Source organism: Callithrix jacchus, chromosome 13 (genome assembly GCF_049354715.1).
Source record: "Callithrix jacchus isolate 240 chromosome 13, calJac240_pri, whole genome shotgun sequence".
Classification (NCBI taxonomy): domain Eukaryota; kingdom Metazoa; phylum Chordata; class Mammalia; order Primates; family Cebidae; genus Callithrix; species Callithrix jacchus.
This window is the reverse complement of record NC_133514.1, coordinates 96,483,687-96,501,584: the sequence shown is the minus strand read 5'-3', so window position 1 is coordinate 96,501,584 and position 17,898 is coordinate 96,483,687. Positions and strand designations below refer to the sequence as shown.

Here is a 17,898-nt window from a genome sequence, read left to right as displayed (position 1 = left end):
AAAGACAACCTGAGAGAAAGGAAAAAATAAACAAGTCACTTTCAAGTCTCTGTGGGCTAAACAAGAGGGTTATAAAGTTTGTGTGTCATGCTATCAAATGGAAATTCACTGAGTATCTGGTGTAGAGAAAAGGTATATATGGGGGATGACTTCCTTTTTTTTTCACTTGCCAGGGTAGTTTACGTCATCTATCAGTTGTAAGTCACGTGCTTTAGGGTTTCTATATCGTCCTGACCTGGTTTATGAGCCACTTCAGAGTTGCTCATAAACTTCGTCTACCCAGCTGTGTCATGAGCCACTCTATTAGTTTTGCTTGCCAAGTTTCTGGCAGTAGCCCAAGTTGTTCCTGGGTCTGAAAAGCCCTGAGCTCTGATCATACCCTAAACCAAGTCACCATTACATAACATTCTGATTGACAAAAAGACACCTATGTATCTGCACAGTCATCAGAAGCTCTGGCTTCCCAGGGGACTGCCTAGAGATGCAGAGTTACCAGTAAGCTGTTGTTGAACTCAACTAATGATATACAAGAGAGCAACGGCTCACACCTTCCATCCATGGATTGTGAGACAGTAGTTCATGTGGTTTCTCAAGAGATACCCAGGAGACCTAGCAAGTGCTATCTTTGTCCCAAAGTTGTGTCCACCCCAGCTGGATAACGCACCACCATTATCTGATTTCTCTTCTTCCCTGGATCACTTCCCTTCTCTCATTCTTGCTCTCCTGAACTTATAACTTTCAAGGTATTACCTTGAAAGCCTTGTCTCAGTCTGTTTTCCAAAAACCTGGACTGATGTGGATTAAAAGTCGCAATTGGTAAAGAAAATACATGATTATTTTAAAATTAAAAAAATATTCTTTGTATGAAAACTGGGTTTAGTTTTCAGAGAAGTTTGATTTACTCTGAATTCTACCCATATTGCTGCAAAAGTGAATTAATTTATGTTAGCAGAAAGCAGAATAATCTTTTGCTTTATTTTACAATCTACACTTTTCTTCAGTTTTCAACCTGTTCTTACCCCTGGATATTGGTAGGGAGGAATCAAAGTGACTGAAATTAGAACAATTTCATTAGATGACTTTTGAAAGTTATTGGTTAAAATGTTAAGTTTTTATAACAGATGCTTTTGTCAAATCAGCAATGCTGAGAAACTAATATGAATAAACATTTTATGATACATGTATTAAAATGATGATTCAGAGAGAAACATACACTGAAAGCATTATAGAGAACATAAAGTCAAAAATATAAAGGTTGTTCTTGTTCCAGCCGATAGATGTCACCTGCCAGGATGCCAGGAAAAAAAATCAATGTTCTTTTGGAGTGAGAGTATGTTTTACTCCTAAAGCATTTAATTCATCAAAACCTTGCAACACTACACCATGTGAACACTGACCTGTGAATAGGTACCAGAGGTTGTTTGGCTCCAGAGTTTCCATCTCACCCCTGCGGGTCGTCTTTCTGTGTCGAATTTTATAGCCAGTAATAAATCCATTTTGTGTTCCTGATGGAGGAGGCAGCCAGCTAACTTTGATACTCTGTAAAATAATAGATGTAAATTAAAACATTGAAGAAAGAAAGGACAATGGGACAGGGTCAAAGAAGTAACCCAAACCATAAGTGTGAAGAAAGCAGAGAAGCAAGAAGTGTTACCGATTGCCACTTAAAGACAAATTAAATTCATTCTCACAAACTAACAGCATTCTTATTTGTCTGGTTTTAACAGAAATACACAATTCCTTTGACTGATTGAATGCATTATCACCTCTCCTTTGCATACACTGCTAAAATGACAGTAAAATATTCTAAATGATATAAAGCCATAAAACAATAGAGAATAAGACTATATTGCATGATAGATGTCAACTAATATCTGGAAGGTGCAAATTGGAGGGAAATATGAAATATTAGTCTGTTCTCACACTACTAATAAAGACATATGTGAAACCAGGTAATTTATAAAGAAAAAGAGGTTTAATGGTCTCACAGTTCCACATAGCTGGGAAGCCTCACAATCATGACAGAGGGCATGGGAGGAGCAAATACATATCTTACATGGCAGCAGGCAAGGAAGTATGTGTAGGGGGAACACCCCTTTATAACCATCAAATCTCATGAGACAGATTCACTATCATGAGAACAGCACAGGCCAGATCTGCCCCCGTGATTCAATTACCTACCAATGAGTCCCTCCCATGACAGGTAGGAATTATGGAAGCTACAATTCAAGATGAGATTTTGGTGGGGACACAGCCAAACCATATCAAAGGGTGACTGAGCCAAAGAAGAAACCCTGAAAACTAAAGACCTTAAGAGAAAGGCATGAAAAAACAAGGCAATCAAAAACATGACAAGTCAGGGACACCAGGACATTGTTGCTACTTATTTAACTTGGAAGATAGGACTTCCAAGCATAGTGCAGAAACAGGGAAGGACTGAAAGTCATTGAGATCAGGTACCCTGCAAAACCAGGCTACTAACCCTCTCTGACCATGGAGTTTTTGGTAGCTTTATCTTCTGGGGATGTGAACTCAGAGGCCAAGATTCAGACATTAAGACAGAAGAGAATAGGGATGTAGGCAAGCATAATTAAATCAAGAATGTGAGCTACCCATGTCTTCTTCCTTCATAAGACACTAGAGCAATGGCAACCAAGTATATGCTTCTTGGGTAGAATATCAAATAATCCTTCTCTAGAGAAAATTATTATCTTTGCCCTAGAGAAAAGGCAGTTATATCCCTGTGCAGTTCTGCAACAATGAGGCTACTACTGATATGAATTGGAGACAGGGAAATACTGGTTAGAAGAAGGCGATTCTCCGGCAACAAGCCCCACCCTCAAGCCTGGAAATCCATAGCCCTAAATGGGAACAGTAATTCTTGTTTTCACACCCAAATGTTGCCTTTTGGCCCACCATGTTCCCCTATCTTGTACCCATATTAATCCCAAACCCCAGGCTCCACAGCAAATGAGTAGATGAGCAGAAGAACAGAGGAACAGAAGAGTGGTGCAGCAGAGAAGGAAAGAAGAAAAGGAGCATCTGAACATTGAGAAAAGTTCAGCTGAGTATGGTCAGAGAGGAGATCAGCCATGGAATGACCAAACTCCAGGGGAAGATTATCTTCCCACTCCATCCTCTTCCTAGCTCCCCATCCATCCCACTGAGAGACCTCTATCCAGCAATAAAATTCCCCACATTTACCATCTTTCAGTTTGTTCATGTGACCTGATTCTCCCTGGATGCTAGACAAGAACCTAAGTGCCAAGAGGGCACTGAGCTGGTTAACACTTAAGCTATCTATAGATGGCAGAGCTAAAAGAGTACTGTAGCACACCCACTGGGGTTTTGTGAGTCACAGGCACCCACCCATAGATGCTACCATAGGGCCAGAGCTTCAAAATGCTCACCCCAGCTCCTGCACCTGCCCGTCTGCATGCTCCCTCTCCCATAAGAGGGTGCAGAAGCCAAAGAGATGAGCCACATCCCTGTTGTACATCCTGTGAGTGGGGTCAAGTAACTCTCCCATTTCACTACTTAATAAGCCCCACTCATATGCTAACATTTGCACTTTAAAATCAGCTTTTTATACATCATTTTAATGTAAACTGACAATTTATAAGACTACCAGACATCAGAGAAAGCTCTTAGCACAAAGGAAAGTGTAAAAAATAATGGGTAAGAAGATAATAGCACCTGAAGGAAACATCAGTAACGCAAAGAATGAAATCCAAAAAGATGTCATTAATACCCTGGTAAACTAACAAATGAATCATCCATCCATCAATAGGACAAAAACACAAGAATATTGAAGGATTTTAAAAATGTTATTGCAAAAATAATTTGATTGCACAAATTAAATATTCAATACATAAGTTGGAAGTTGAATTAAAAAGAAATCTCTCAAAATTCAGGGGGAATAAATTATCACATGAAATTGGAGAGAAAAGGTAACAAATTAGAGATCTGGTTCTCAATATTCAACATCCAACTGATAAGATGAGAGAATAAAAAAAGGAGGAAAAATCAAAGGTAGAAAATTAGCAAAAATGATAAAAAAATGACCCCTTTCCCAATAAAACTTTATAAAGTGGGAACACTTGAAGCTCCAGTCTGAAAAGGATTGTGGAAAGTTAAACAAAATAAACGCAAGAAAGGTCTACTTCAAGGTACACTATTATAAAATACTAAAGCCTCACAGGGAGTGAGGAGGGAATCAACAACTTCCCAGAATGGAGGGGAAAAAAAACACAGGTCACATAAAATATGATCAGCAATTAGAATCGCATCAGATTTCTCAACAACACTCAACATTAGAAAAAAATAGAACACTACTTATACAATTGTAATCTAGGATTTTAAATCTAGAATTCTTTGTCTAGTCAAATAAGCAAGTATAAGGATAATATAACACAAGTATAAGAATATACTAAGGATGGTATATGGATATTTCAGATAAACATGGTTTCTAAGATACCTATCTGTGTTCCCCTTAACAGGAAGCTAATGAAAGGTGAGTTCCGGGAAAAGAGTGCAATCTGAAAAAAAATATTTCTAATGCAAGAAACAGATAGTGAAGACAATGAAGAAAATTCTCATATAATAAAAGATTAAATATGATGAAAAACCAGACTTCAAAGAACACATACATACTGTTTAATTCCATTTATGTGAAGTTAAAGAATAGCAAAACGAATGTACAGCACTAGAAGTTACACTAGTCTATGGCAGTTGTTCTGGGTTTTGATTGGAAATGGGTACCAGGAGACTTCTTGGGGTGATAGAAATCTGCATACTGATTTCATGTTTGTCACTCAGATGTATACAATTGTCAAAATACATATTTATCAGAATTGTGCCTACCAAGAGTCATATGTTGAAGTTATAACTCCTGTGTCTTAGAAGAACATGACTGAATTTGGAGATAAGCCCCTTAAGGAGCTAATGAAGTTTAAATTAGGTCATTAGGGTAGGCCTTAAATTTCATATGATTGCTGTCCTTAAAATAAGAGAAAATTGGGACAAAAATATGCATGAAGATAAATCATGTGAAGACACCAGAAGAAGGCAGCCATCTCTCAGCCAAGGAGCGAGGCCTCAGAAGAAACCAAGTCTGCCTACACATTGACCTTGGACTTCAAGTTTCTCTACCTGTAAGAAAATAAATGTCTGTTGTTTAAGATGCCCCGTCTGTAATATTTATTATGGCAGCCCTAGAATACCAATATATGCATGGGACTGAAAATTCAAGATTTATAATTTCATTTATTTTAATTACACCTAGATCAAAGAAGGAAGAGGAGGAGAAGCAGGAGTAGAAAAAAGAGAAAAGATTGGGGAAGAAAAAGAGGATGAAAGTGTGTTAACACCAAATCCTGACATAAAAATAAATCAATAGATGATATCTAAAAATAGTGACTTAGAACTGGTAAATTAAGAGACATCTAAATAAGCACATTATTGAGAAACATAAAGTAAATGTCAGAAAAAAACCCATACAAATATCATAAGACAGTCTTTAGTTAATGGGGGCAAGGTTTGGGGAGGGGAAAAAAGGAGCCTATTTGTTTTTGTTATAGGTTTGTTAGTATTATTGAACTTAAAAATAATGTACATGTAATACTCTAAAACACATTTAAATTAATTTTTAAAATAAGCACACAGAGTTTTTTGTTTTTTTTTTTTTTTTAAGGTGGTAGAAACAAATTGCTGGCTGTTAGAAAGAACCCAGACCCAAAGTCAAATAACAGATTTGTCCAGGGCCTCTCTGTCCCTGTTTCAATCATGGAGCAGAAGCAGAGCTAGACTCTCCAGGGAGACAGAAATCCAAGCTGCTTCTTCCAAATCTACTACCAATTAGCTAGTGCTCTACAAATAAGTAAGTTTCTTTGAGAGGAGGAAAAAAACATAATCTAAACTTGAACTTACTTGCTGAGCATGTTGCTATTTTCTGTACAGTTGCCCTCACCCCAACACTGAATTTGAGAATACTGAAATATTGCTCCTAGAGAAAATATAGGTTTAGGTTCCTTTGAGCCTCTGTTTGCAACATTTTTGTCAACTGATGGGTACATAACCTTGTTTTAATGTTTGTTTCTGTTTAATAATACCTTATTTAATATGGCAGTATTGTCAACTCATTAACATTAAACTTTAATGCCAGAAATAAGGCAGACTGCAGCCTTCTTGCTCTTAGGAACACTGGACAACACTTCAGCACTCCACTCTGGGGCTGGGGTCATTTTAAATAGAAAATCATCAACCAATAGCACAGAAAGTAAAAAATGTGGCACAGAATAGACCCCCAAAAGGGTGCTTGTTTACAGTATAGGGGCTATAACAATAAGATAGAGCATTCTTTTGTTCATCCTCAGCTAAGAACACAGACATCGGGCAAGTCAAATTTTATGCTGCTCAGAGCATAACATGAAAGCACTGAAGGTGTTGATTTGAGTTACAAATAAATTTTAGTAAGCACACAAATTCGCAACTACAAAATCTGCAAATAATGAATATCAACTGCAATTATATAATAAACATGTCTTATTAATTTCAAAGGAATCTAGTTACATACACTTGATCTGATTAAGTTGGTAGAATATATTCAAAATATTATGGGACTACTGAGATCCTTTACTTCGCATCCACTATTCTTTATATGTGATAAATTCAGCATCACTCTTAACTACTATTTGTTAACACATTTTTTTGCACCTACTTTAAACCTGGCAATGGTTTAAGCACATAAAACATTATTTATATGTTTTATGCTCATTATGACCCTGTGAGTTATGGTCTATTGCTATGACCTTTGTACAATCAGGTAAACTGGGACAAGAATAGTTAAATAACTTAAACATGTATATCCAGCAAATGACAGAGGCAGAATTTTAACTGAGATAACATGAGTCAAAAGGATGACATTCTTTACTGCTTCATATTGCATCCTATGGGAAGTTCTAATTCATTTAGTTTTTACTCATTCAACATGTATCAGATACATTCCTACTGTGGAGCAGGTACTATTCTTGGGATTAAGGAAACATGTAAATAAATCATGGTTTACCCTTCAGGCTGGGGAAATAAACATAGAAACTAAAATAAAAAAACAACGTGCCAAAGTAAAATGTCCCAGAGATTAATTCTATGTCATGTGATCAGAAGGACTTTACAAGGAACTCATCCTTCAAGTGTGATTGGGAGTTCACGGAGGGGTTGGGAATGGTTTTTAAAACAGAGGAAATATCAAGAACAAGCTCAAGGTATAATGACAATGTAAAGCATCTTCAAGGGAAGGTCATGTAGTCTCTCAGTGGATAAAGCAAGGGATATAAAGGACAATGAAATGGAAAGGGAGATTTAGAAAAAAAAACTGCAAACTTTTTCAGGCCATGCTAAACAGACATTAGGTTGGATTAATGTTTTCATTTAAGGCATTTGGCTAAGTTCTTTGGGAGATAAAATATGCATAAAATAATAATATATAGTCCCTGGCTGCAAAGAACCCATAGCCTATCTATTTCCTTCTTCGCCACCATTCATACATGTCAGTGTACATGTGTGGACATATTCTTTACTCTAAGTGTTTTAGAAACTAATAAAGAAAACCAGAATCAAATGAATAGTCATAGTTTATATTTACCTTTCACTACTCATCTTAGTGGTGAGTGGTGAAATGGCAGATATTATCACCATTGATGACTTTACAAAGAAGGAAATTGAGGCACAGTTCAATGAAGGACAGGCCCAAGGTCACCTGGCCTTATCACTGGAAGACTTCCCATTTGCGGGGCCTATGTCCTTTTAATTATTTCACACTAAAATAAGCTATCACCGGGACTCTACTTGGCAATTATACTCATCTAAGTTCTCCTATAAAATATTTTCTTTAAAAACCCAAATTTAAATTATTTATTTAAAATATATCCAATAAGTTTTCCCAAACAAAGCCTTTGGAAAATCAAACAGGGCCACCTTCTGAAGACTACAGCTGTTTTTAAAGTCAAATATAAATTCAAGTTGAAAAGGAAAATACAAATGTAGGTATTAAAACTTAGACCAAGAATTAGAATCTTTTAATTTCCTATTAATATTTTGCTATGACTTTGCTAAATGACCTTCTGTTAGTCTGTTTTTTTTTTTTTTTTTTTGAGACAGGGTCTGTGTTACCCAGGCTGAAGTGCAATGGTGCAATCAGGGCTCACTGCAGCCTACACCTCCCAGACTCAAGTGATCCTCCCAACTCAGCCTCCCAAGTAGGTTGGACTACAGGCATGAGCCACCATGTGCCTGGCTAAATTTTTTTTATATTTTTTGTAGAGGGAGGGGCTTGTCCTGTTGTCCAGGCTGGTCTTGAACTCCTAGGCTCAAGGGATTCACCCACTCAGCCTCCCAAAGTTCTGGGATTACAGGTGTGAGCCACCATCCCCAACTATTGAGTCTAATTAGTGACCTGAATCTCCATGTACATACTGAAAAAGAGGGAACACTTGTGCTTAGTATGTCTACCAAATGTGAGCCTGGAGAACTTAATTATACTAATGATTATGTGAGTAATAGTTTTTGACAGACAATTTGCCTTTATCACATTTGAGGTTTTCCAGTGAAATTATTAAATTATTCCCACATAGCCAATATCCTAATATTGATGCCAAGCAGCAATTAATTAATATAATCAGTTATACACTCAACACACCAGGAGGGAAACCCCCTCAATGGTTATTACTCATCTTTGCAAGTGATTTTTATCAGTTTCATCCATCCTCATCCTTAGGTAGCAGCTAAGTTTATTAACATCTATTGTCCTTTCTCATTGATTTCAAGTATCAGCAGATTGAAAAGATCCTGGTAGTTAATTTTTTTCTTCTTAGGTTCTTTGGTAGATGACACAGCTGGAGGCTCCAAATTCTATTGTTTTAGCAAGTTAAGTGAAAGTATTCAGGCATTCTTTTCTTATTTAATGGTAGAAGGCATCTTACTTTCAATACGAGACCTATTTTATCACTGGCCAGTAGTTTAGACTTCATTTTCCATTCCCTAGTAGGCCATCAAAAGCTGTTCCTGTTACGGGAACATTTTTGTAAAACAATCTAGCTTTTATGGGCAACCCTGGAAATAATTTTTATTAAAAGTACTTAACACATGACCTTTGACTTTTGAAAAATCAATTCTAGTAGCTGTGACTTGACTTTTGGTCCTTTCATTACTTGAGAGGGAGAAATTAATCCTTATCACTTGTAGTGTTCTATCTGAATCAAGGATTAATTTCACTTTTCTTCATATTTGGGAAAAAAGAAGAACTGCAAAATTTAGCTTTTCCTCTAATTTCTCCACATTCTCTTTGATCACCATAAAAATCATTTATTTGCCAATTAACCTGATGGAAAAGAGTTAACTGATTTAAAACAAAGTGTCACTGGCCAATCTCCCAACTGCCTGGGAAACCCCTGTCCAATTCAGTGACGTGGGGTAGCCTTTTCCTGGGATCCATTACATCACTGCTTTCTTATTCCTCCACTGTAGATGTATAGGAGTAGTAAATGAGAAAACAGGAAAAAGGTCGATAAGCTCCCACCCCAATTTTTTCTCAGAAGTCACATTTCATAAGCTTCTATTTTTAACTCCACATCTCACACTGCACACTGGCATTCTGCTTTACTCTCTCCAGAGTGACCTTCAGGTGAAGAGAACCCATTTCGATCCTTGCCAAACACAGTTACTCTAGCAAAAAGCCTTTTTTTTTAAAAAAAAAAAGATGGTTTCATCTAGATAGAATTCCCATAGAAAGCTATGGAGGGCACTCTTAAAGTCCTTGCAGCAAATAAGAATGCCTTGGCTGGAACGCAGCAGGAATCTACACATCTTGAAATTAATTTAAAATCAGTTTTGGACTTCTGGTGATTTGAATATCACAGGAAGTTGCTTGCAGAGTAAAATGTGCTCCCAGTATCCATGAGACCCTGAGGATTTTCATTAAAGTGTGCCCATCAGTACTTAGAAAGAATCTGTTTTCATTGAATCTCTTTTCTGCCCACTTATGTACATTCCCTCTGACACTACTCTAATTCTGACCTTGATTTGTCTATTGGCCAGAATATTGCCACTAACAGGCACCTGGCCTCCAGCGTCACACCACTCCCACCCTTCTTGGTTACGTTTCTGGTCAATGGGTGACCCCAAATGAGCAATGTGAGCCTTTGGAGTCTAAGTTTTCTCATCAGCAGTATGAGCTAATAGTAAGCCCTCCCTTGTAGGATTATGATATGAATGAAAGGAGACAATGAGGGTGTGTGAACGTTCCATCAGAGTGCTGGCACATAATAATTATGTAGTAAATCATAACTACTTTAAGGGAAACTTGGAGCAAAAGGGAAAGAGAAAAAGAGAATGTGAAAGTGAGGGATTCAGAGATTGAGAGACGGTGAGGGTGGCAGGTGGGAAGAATTTTAAAAAGCCAAAGTGGAAAAGAGCAAGAAGGAAGGAAGCAAGACTATGTACAGTGGTGATGCCCTGAAGATGGACCTACTTATTTGTGCACTAACCTAACAAATGAACGTTTGTTTCTACTGTGAATTGAAAGGGCACTGAGAGAGATAAATTGTTTAGTAACACTTTTGTAACTTCTATACTTCTATAAATATTTATTGAGCAACTTCCTCTGTGCAGGGTACTATTCACATTTCTTATTGTAGCAAATAGAACCTTCAGGCATGGGTAGTGAAGAAATTGTGGGATACAGCAAAATAAGAGACCCCATATAAATTTTTAGAGGTAAACTTGACAGGATTTGGTGATTTATTAATGTCAAATGCAAAGGAGAACAAGTCATCATGAATAACAGGTTTCTGACATAGGTAACATGGTAGATAATAACACATTAACTTGGATAAGGTTTTCTGAAAAATAATCCACTTTCCAAAGGAAAATATATATATATATACACTGGACTTACCTACCAGATATTCAACAAATGGCAACACTCAGAGGATGCAGAATACAAGGTTAGTCATATGGATTCATTCTGGTTGATATTGGAAAGGGCAGTTTTCTAATTTCATCATTCAGAACAAATGTTACATTCATAACGTCAAAATTATAAAATAACATTTAATATTTAACTTACAGTATTTATGTAAATACTTGTTAAATATTTCTATAGATCCTGAAAAAAATCTAATTGAATTTCAAGCTAAAACATAAATTAATCTACTAATAAACTCTATTATGTGCATGTGTAAACAATTTTCATTAATAATTTTGTCTTTTTATAAACTATGTAAACCTATAAACTTATTGTACTAACCCAGCATGAATTTGATAAAATGTCAATAAGGTAAAATAAAGGCCTATATTTTTTCCTTCTGTTATATACTATTCTTGTTGATTTGACATATTTTTAAATTTGGCATTATAAATATATAATTTCTCCTATTAAGGGAAATTAGAAAGTTGAGTAGAATACTAAAATTGAGATCTGTGAGTTCATGTAGACAACAGTTAGACAAAACGTATCACTGTGATACATTTCCAGAGTGAAAACTCTGACATTACTATGTAAAGTTGGAGGTAACTATTTGTGCAATAGTAAAGTATGGTTAAGTACAAATTGAGTAATATTTGATTTTAAATAAAACTTTATGAGCATGTCTTAAATTGAAGCAAGAAACATTGCTTTATTAAAAAATAAAGGCTAAGCTGTTGTGATTTTATTTAGTAACTTGAAAATGATACAAACATTTCTTCATCAATACATTTATATAGTTGTAATACCATCTTACCTTTACCATTTCCCTGGTAGCCCCTGGTTCTCATAAACAGTGCCAGTGGAACTCTTTCCTAGATATTTAAGCCCTCCTTTACCTACTCCAGGAAAATACTTTCACTGGTTATGCAAAAAGCTAGGCCAACCTGGGACAATTTCTCAGATGGTTTAACTTCAAATCAAATACTGCAAATCTGCTTTGATTTGGGTCCCAGTTCTTGTAACTGGGTTCCTCTGGTGGGGGCACTGCCTTGTTTCTGAGTGAATGCCACCCTGTTAATCTTCCACGTCCCTCCAAGTCATGCAAAGCTGAGTCCTCCAGCAATGAATGTCTCCTCTGTGAATCTATCAGAGGCTGGCAGACTTCCCTTCCAATATATACTTCCCTTTCCGAACTTACACACGTTGCCTGCTTTCATGCTCTGGACCAGCAAAACCTACTGACCCTCTGATTCACAACCAGAAATGTCTCTTCAGTCTTTTGTGACTCCCCTATCACGCATAACTGCTTTCTACCACTCCACTTCTCTGGATACTGTAACCAGTCTTTTTGAATGATAGCCTTCATCATCTCACTTCTTCTGGTTTAGGGGCACAGCCCTCCTGCCCTTGGCTCTGAACTCCATGCCGGCTCATCCCAAATATCTTTTTCAAGTGTATACAATCAACACACCTTGGATTTTTTAAAAAATCATTTACACCAGTAAGAAATGTTATCTGAATTATGCTCCACTTCTTACATTTCATTTTTATATTTTTTAGCTAAACTGAGCTAAATTTAAATAGATTTTAGGAAATTGACATGCTAACTTTCCTTTGCTCCTTCAATCTAATTCTTAGAACACTCAATTATAAGGAAAAAAAGGAGTAACTAATAACTTACCCAATCCACTTTATTGTAGAAGCACAGGGGACTTGAACTAGTAAATTAGGGTCCAACAGGTTTCTAAACCTTCTTTGTGAGATTCCCCAATCTATGTTCACAGAGACACAGGGAGCCCAGTGGAGACTAATAATTAGACAGTCTTGTAGGCCACTGTTTTGCACACTTTCAAAGTAATATTAAAAAATAATTCTACTTGAGTTATTTAAATATGAAGCTCAGAGATGCATCAGGAGAAAAGTGGACCATAGCTGAGAGTAGCCTGCAGACTCCTCTCTAGTGATGAGGTTAATTCAACTGTAACCCCAAACTTGCATGTCAATTCTATACCATAAACACTAGTGATTCCTAGATACAAAAAGGAGGCAATAGACACCAGGGCCTACTTGGAGGTGGAGGGTGGGAGGAGGGAGAGGAACAGAAAAAAATAACCACTGAGTATGAGGCTTAGTACCGGGGTGACGAAATAATCTGTACAATAAAACCCTATGACACAAATTTACCTATATAACAAACCTGCACATGTACCCCTGAAACTAAAGAAAAAAAATTTTTTAAAAACACTGGTGATTTATTTAAAAATTTAACTCCAAATGTTAAATAAAGCTCAAATCCTAGGCACAGATGCACAGAAACATTTCTTTGAGGTCTTCTTAATTTTCATATCTGGTGTGGGGCTTAGAAAATCTATTAGATGTTCCAGCTAGCAGCATTCCTATTGCTTCTTAGCTTTTTGGCTAAGATCAAGTGTAGCATGCATTTCTGAATCACTTAGAGAAGGACAGAATAATGTTCTGCCGATAAAAGATATTCAAGGAGTATATGAAGATGGATGAGCAGGAAGCATACTGTTTCACCCTCAGCTTTTCATGAATTTGCTAAGCGACAGCAGAAATCATATACATAGCTGCATCAAATGTGTGTGTTACAAGATTATACCTATCTCTCCCTAGTTACTGAGAGGTAAGCAATGAGAAAGGGCTTAGAAAATTGAAAATACTACAAAATACAAAGTTTTGCTCTTATGAGAGTTTTTTTCATGTCATGATTGTCCTGATTAGCAGTAGGAATAGTATGGACAGCCGTTTTGAAACACAAAATGACATTAAAAAGTGAAGCAAGTTTTCAAAGAATTGAGTCATCAAGTCACTTTGGCCTCATATGCTTGGGTTTTGCATACGTAAAAATAAATAAATTAAGTAGTGATTCTCATTGTTGCTGGATTGCCTTCATAAACACTTAATCTGATTGCAACAACTAGATTACAAATCTCTGAGAAGCATTCTTTTGCCTCTCAAAGACCATTCAGCATTGTGTAAAGAAGTGTGTTTTTATTTTTTTTGGTGGTGGTGGTTGTGTGTGTGTGTGTGTGTGTGTGTGTGTGTGTGTGTTTGAGAAGGAGTTTCGCTCTTGTTGCCCAGGCTGGAGTGCAGTGGCACAATCTTGGTTCACTACAAGCTCACCTCTCCAGTTCTAGTAGCTAGGATTACAGGCACCCACCAAAACATCTGGCTATTTTTTGTATGTTTAGTAGAGGCAGGGTTTTACTATGTTGGGCAGGCTGGTCTTGAACTCCTAACCTCAGGTTATCTGCCACCTCAACCACCTCCCAAAGTGCTGGGATTATAGGCATGAGTCACCACACCCAGCTGAGGGCTTTTTTTTTTTTTCTAATAGTAAATTTTGCCATATTCAGATGAATGGCTGGCTCACAGAAACATCATTTTTTCCCTGATTACCACAGACCTATTTGAGTTGGTTCTCAGACATGTAACCATGTATGGTTTCTATTGTGGAAAGAAAAGTAAAGAAAAATCAATTAATCTTCCTGCCAGCTGGTCTTTCTTGGCTAACTAAGCAAAACTAACCCAATACTCCAAAACTAACTAAGAAAATGACCCCCAAGTTTAAGATTGTAGCCCAGCTTACAGGAGAAAAAAAGGGCCAAAAGGATAAAAAGAATAGACGTGAAAAGAAAGCAGTGAGGTTGGTGTGTCCCAAGAATCTTCTTTTTTTAAACTCCTAGATTTAAAATAGCAAATTTTTTTTTTTCATCTGATAGTTTTCTAAGCATAGCCTAGTAGCCAGGCTTATTTCTTCTAGGGCCTAGAAACTGGAAATGTAATTTCTAGGAAGTATTCACATTTTGTAAAAATTCCATTACAATAAAGCAATTTGGTTGTTCCCTAGAGTTCATGATAAAGTGATTTTACAAGTAATACATTTTAGAATTTGTCAGTATCAATAGACTTAATTCTCCAGTGCCTAAATCATTCCTTGGAAGTAAGCTGGATATTTAGAAGGGCTTATTAACTCTTTCAAATACTAGGTCCTTTCTCAGACTATTCATTTCTACTAAATAAAACTACTAAAAGCAATATAATATCTTTGCTGTAGGAACTAGAGCTAAGAATGCTCGAATAGAAATATATCAGGGGAGTTATACATAAAATTGTACCTTTGAAAGGCACAAGAAAATAGGCCAATATATAATTTAAGGCAGAAAATACAGTGTTTACTTATTTCTTTTTTCCTTCGTGTTTTGGAACATGGAAACTAAGATACCATTTGAGCAATAAGTTGAGTAGTACAACTTGAGAAATGTTTATTTCATCAAATATTTAGATATCTGGAGTCAAAGAGAAAGATTTAAATACTGTCATGCCATGTGAAAATGGCAACTGTAGGATAAAATGCATTTATCAAGAATAACCACTGAGGTCTCAGGGTATCATAAAAATGCATTCATGATAAAATAATCATGACATAAATCTTGGGCTCTTGAAAAATGAAACGTTCATTGATAGGCTGTATATTGCTTAATCAGAGAAAACTGACATAATCTTTATAATAGCTTATACTCCAACATCTTTTTAAAGTAATAATCCAGAACTTTTAAAATTATTGTCATAAAGTGATTCCTAGTGTTTGATGGGAGAACTACAATTGCAAATCAACTTTTTTCTGTACAGAACCATGCCTCGTTTGCTTTTTTGCTTTTATATACAGCGAAATTCAGGCATGGTCAATATTCAGGGATACACATATGCAGCTGAGTCTATAGTAAATAAGGAAATAATTCAGGGATAAACATATACAGCTGAGTCTACAGTAAATAAGGAAATAAGGTCTTGTGATGAAATATTTTCTTTTATAAAACCACAGAAGTTGCTATTTAACAGAGGCATATCTTCAAGCAAACTGTCAAATTAGCCCTAAGTAATTAATCTCTGAAACCAGCAGGCTTTCAATCTCAGAGCAGCCATCTCAAAGACACAATTTACCATGTAATTACATGGGACATTACAATGTATTTATGAGGTCATTTGTTACAATGTACAGTAATTACAGAGTACTTACATAGCTATTTATGTCTCATAAAATGAAGTGAGACTAAATATTTTAATTGTGTTGGAGAAATAAGGAAAAATATTTGAGTTCCAAATGTCAGGTAAGATTATAGGTCAGATTCACATAACTCATGTTAACAGCAGGCTGCTTTCAGAACCACCAGTGTTTCGTGGTTTTCTCCTGTTGGAAATGAAGATTTCAGGCATCCTGACAAATATTCCTACCAGGGATGAGGTAAATGGATTTTTTTCTCCCCAGTTTCAATCTTCAGGTAATGCCAGATGATAGACCAATAGTATGATTTACTATTTACACTTTACATCCAAACTATAAATGTTCAGGTGACAATGGAATTGCTGGGTTAAAAACAGTGTTATATACAGTGCTTTCACAAATAGCATATGAGGCAACAAAAGAGAATAAAATACCTATCTTTGTGTTTTTCATTTCTGTTACTTTGAATCAAAGTGGTATTTGTTCAGATTTTCAGTACTCTCCTTAAGCACACAAATCTAAACCCATTCACATTTTCTGAAAAAGAGAACATTTTACGGAAAAAATTTTGATGTTGTTTCCTCCAAAGCTTCTTCGCTTTATCCCAGTCTATATTTGGAAATTTTTACTTAGCTTAATAGGTGAATTTTGGCAGGTGACAGAAGAGGTGATATATCTGAAACATCACAGCATATGCATAATCAATAGAGCAGAGTAGTCTCAAAATTACATGGCTGGTTTTAAAAAACAGAAATTAAAAAACTTTTTAGATTGTTAATGATCATTTTTATTAATGCCCACAAAAAAACCTCACTCTAATTTAGTCACTTTATAAATTTATTCAATAAACATCCCTAATGCTTGCTACACTCCAGGCACAGTGCTGAAACAGGCACATTCACCCCTAACTCTCTCCCTGAAGAACATGATTGATTCTTTCCAATGAAAGATTCTATAATGCTCTTGGTAAATCAGGTTTATTTAAATCTATTAAGATAAATAGACACACCATATTACAGTCCCCTTTTGCAAAAATAAATTCTGGCTTCATACAGAATTTATGCCTCTAAATTAGAATGATTAGGATTTGATGAATCATGAAACACAAATAATATGACCCAGTCTTTGCTTATTATTGCTAAGCTGTCTACTATTCATGTGATTCAATGGTCAGAAACTGCAAAATAGTTTTTAGTTACAATAGTATAGGTGAACTGTTCCTTTCTAAACTTGAGCCTATATTGCAAATTTCAACAATTATTTTTCAAAAAGAATAAATATCAAATAGTTTTTTGTCATGCAGATATTTTTACCACCAAATTGTTATAAATATGTGAACTAATTAATGTCTGTAAAGCTGATCAGCAGGTTGACAGTGATACCCACTGCAGCCTCCTGGCAAACCAAGGATTCTCTCAGTGTTTAATGACTGTTACATTCCTATATAATGGTTCTAGTATTTGCCAAATCCAGATACTCAGAACCCACACCACCATCTGCAGAATGTTGCCTGTTAATATGCAAATAAACCAATTAAAATTCACAAACTCATCCAACAGCCAGTCAGGTCAATTCTGATCTACTGTATCAATTTTATTTATACATACAGAAAGAGCCAGTCTATTCTCCACTAAAGTTCAGATAAGTTAATGAGTGAAATAGTAGTTGAAAATATATTATCAACAACTTATTCCAACTTAAGAACAGTTAGAGGTAGTTTACTTTTGAAAAAAAGTATGGGTAACTATCAATACTTCAATCAGTATTTTAATTAGATATGCAATCGTTCTGCATCTAATTGATTAACAATTAGCAGCACCTGTAGTTGGCTATAATTTTAATTACTGATTGCATTAGGGCTGATTACTTAAAATTATATCTGCTTGAACACCATTAGATTATAAAGAAA

At 35.9% G+C, this 17,898-nt stretch overlaps 1 protein-coding gene across 5 annotated transcripts in view; it reads right to left on the bottom strand.

Moving 5' to 3' along the window:
• Positions 1-17,898, bottom strand: part of DCC (DCC netrin 1 receptor) — a 1,205,330-nt gene that overhangs the window by 242,011 nt on the left and 945,421 nt on the right. For all 5 annotated transcript variants that reach the window (XM_002757246.7, XM_008979838.5, XM_035271116.3 and 2 more), the window contains exon 13: positions 1,398-1,539. In XM_002757246.7, the coding sequence (XP_002757292.2) occupies positions 1,398-1,539 (142 nt within the window). The remainder of the gene's footprint in view (positions 1-1,397; positions 1,540-17,898) is intronic.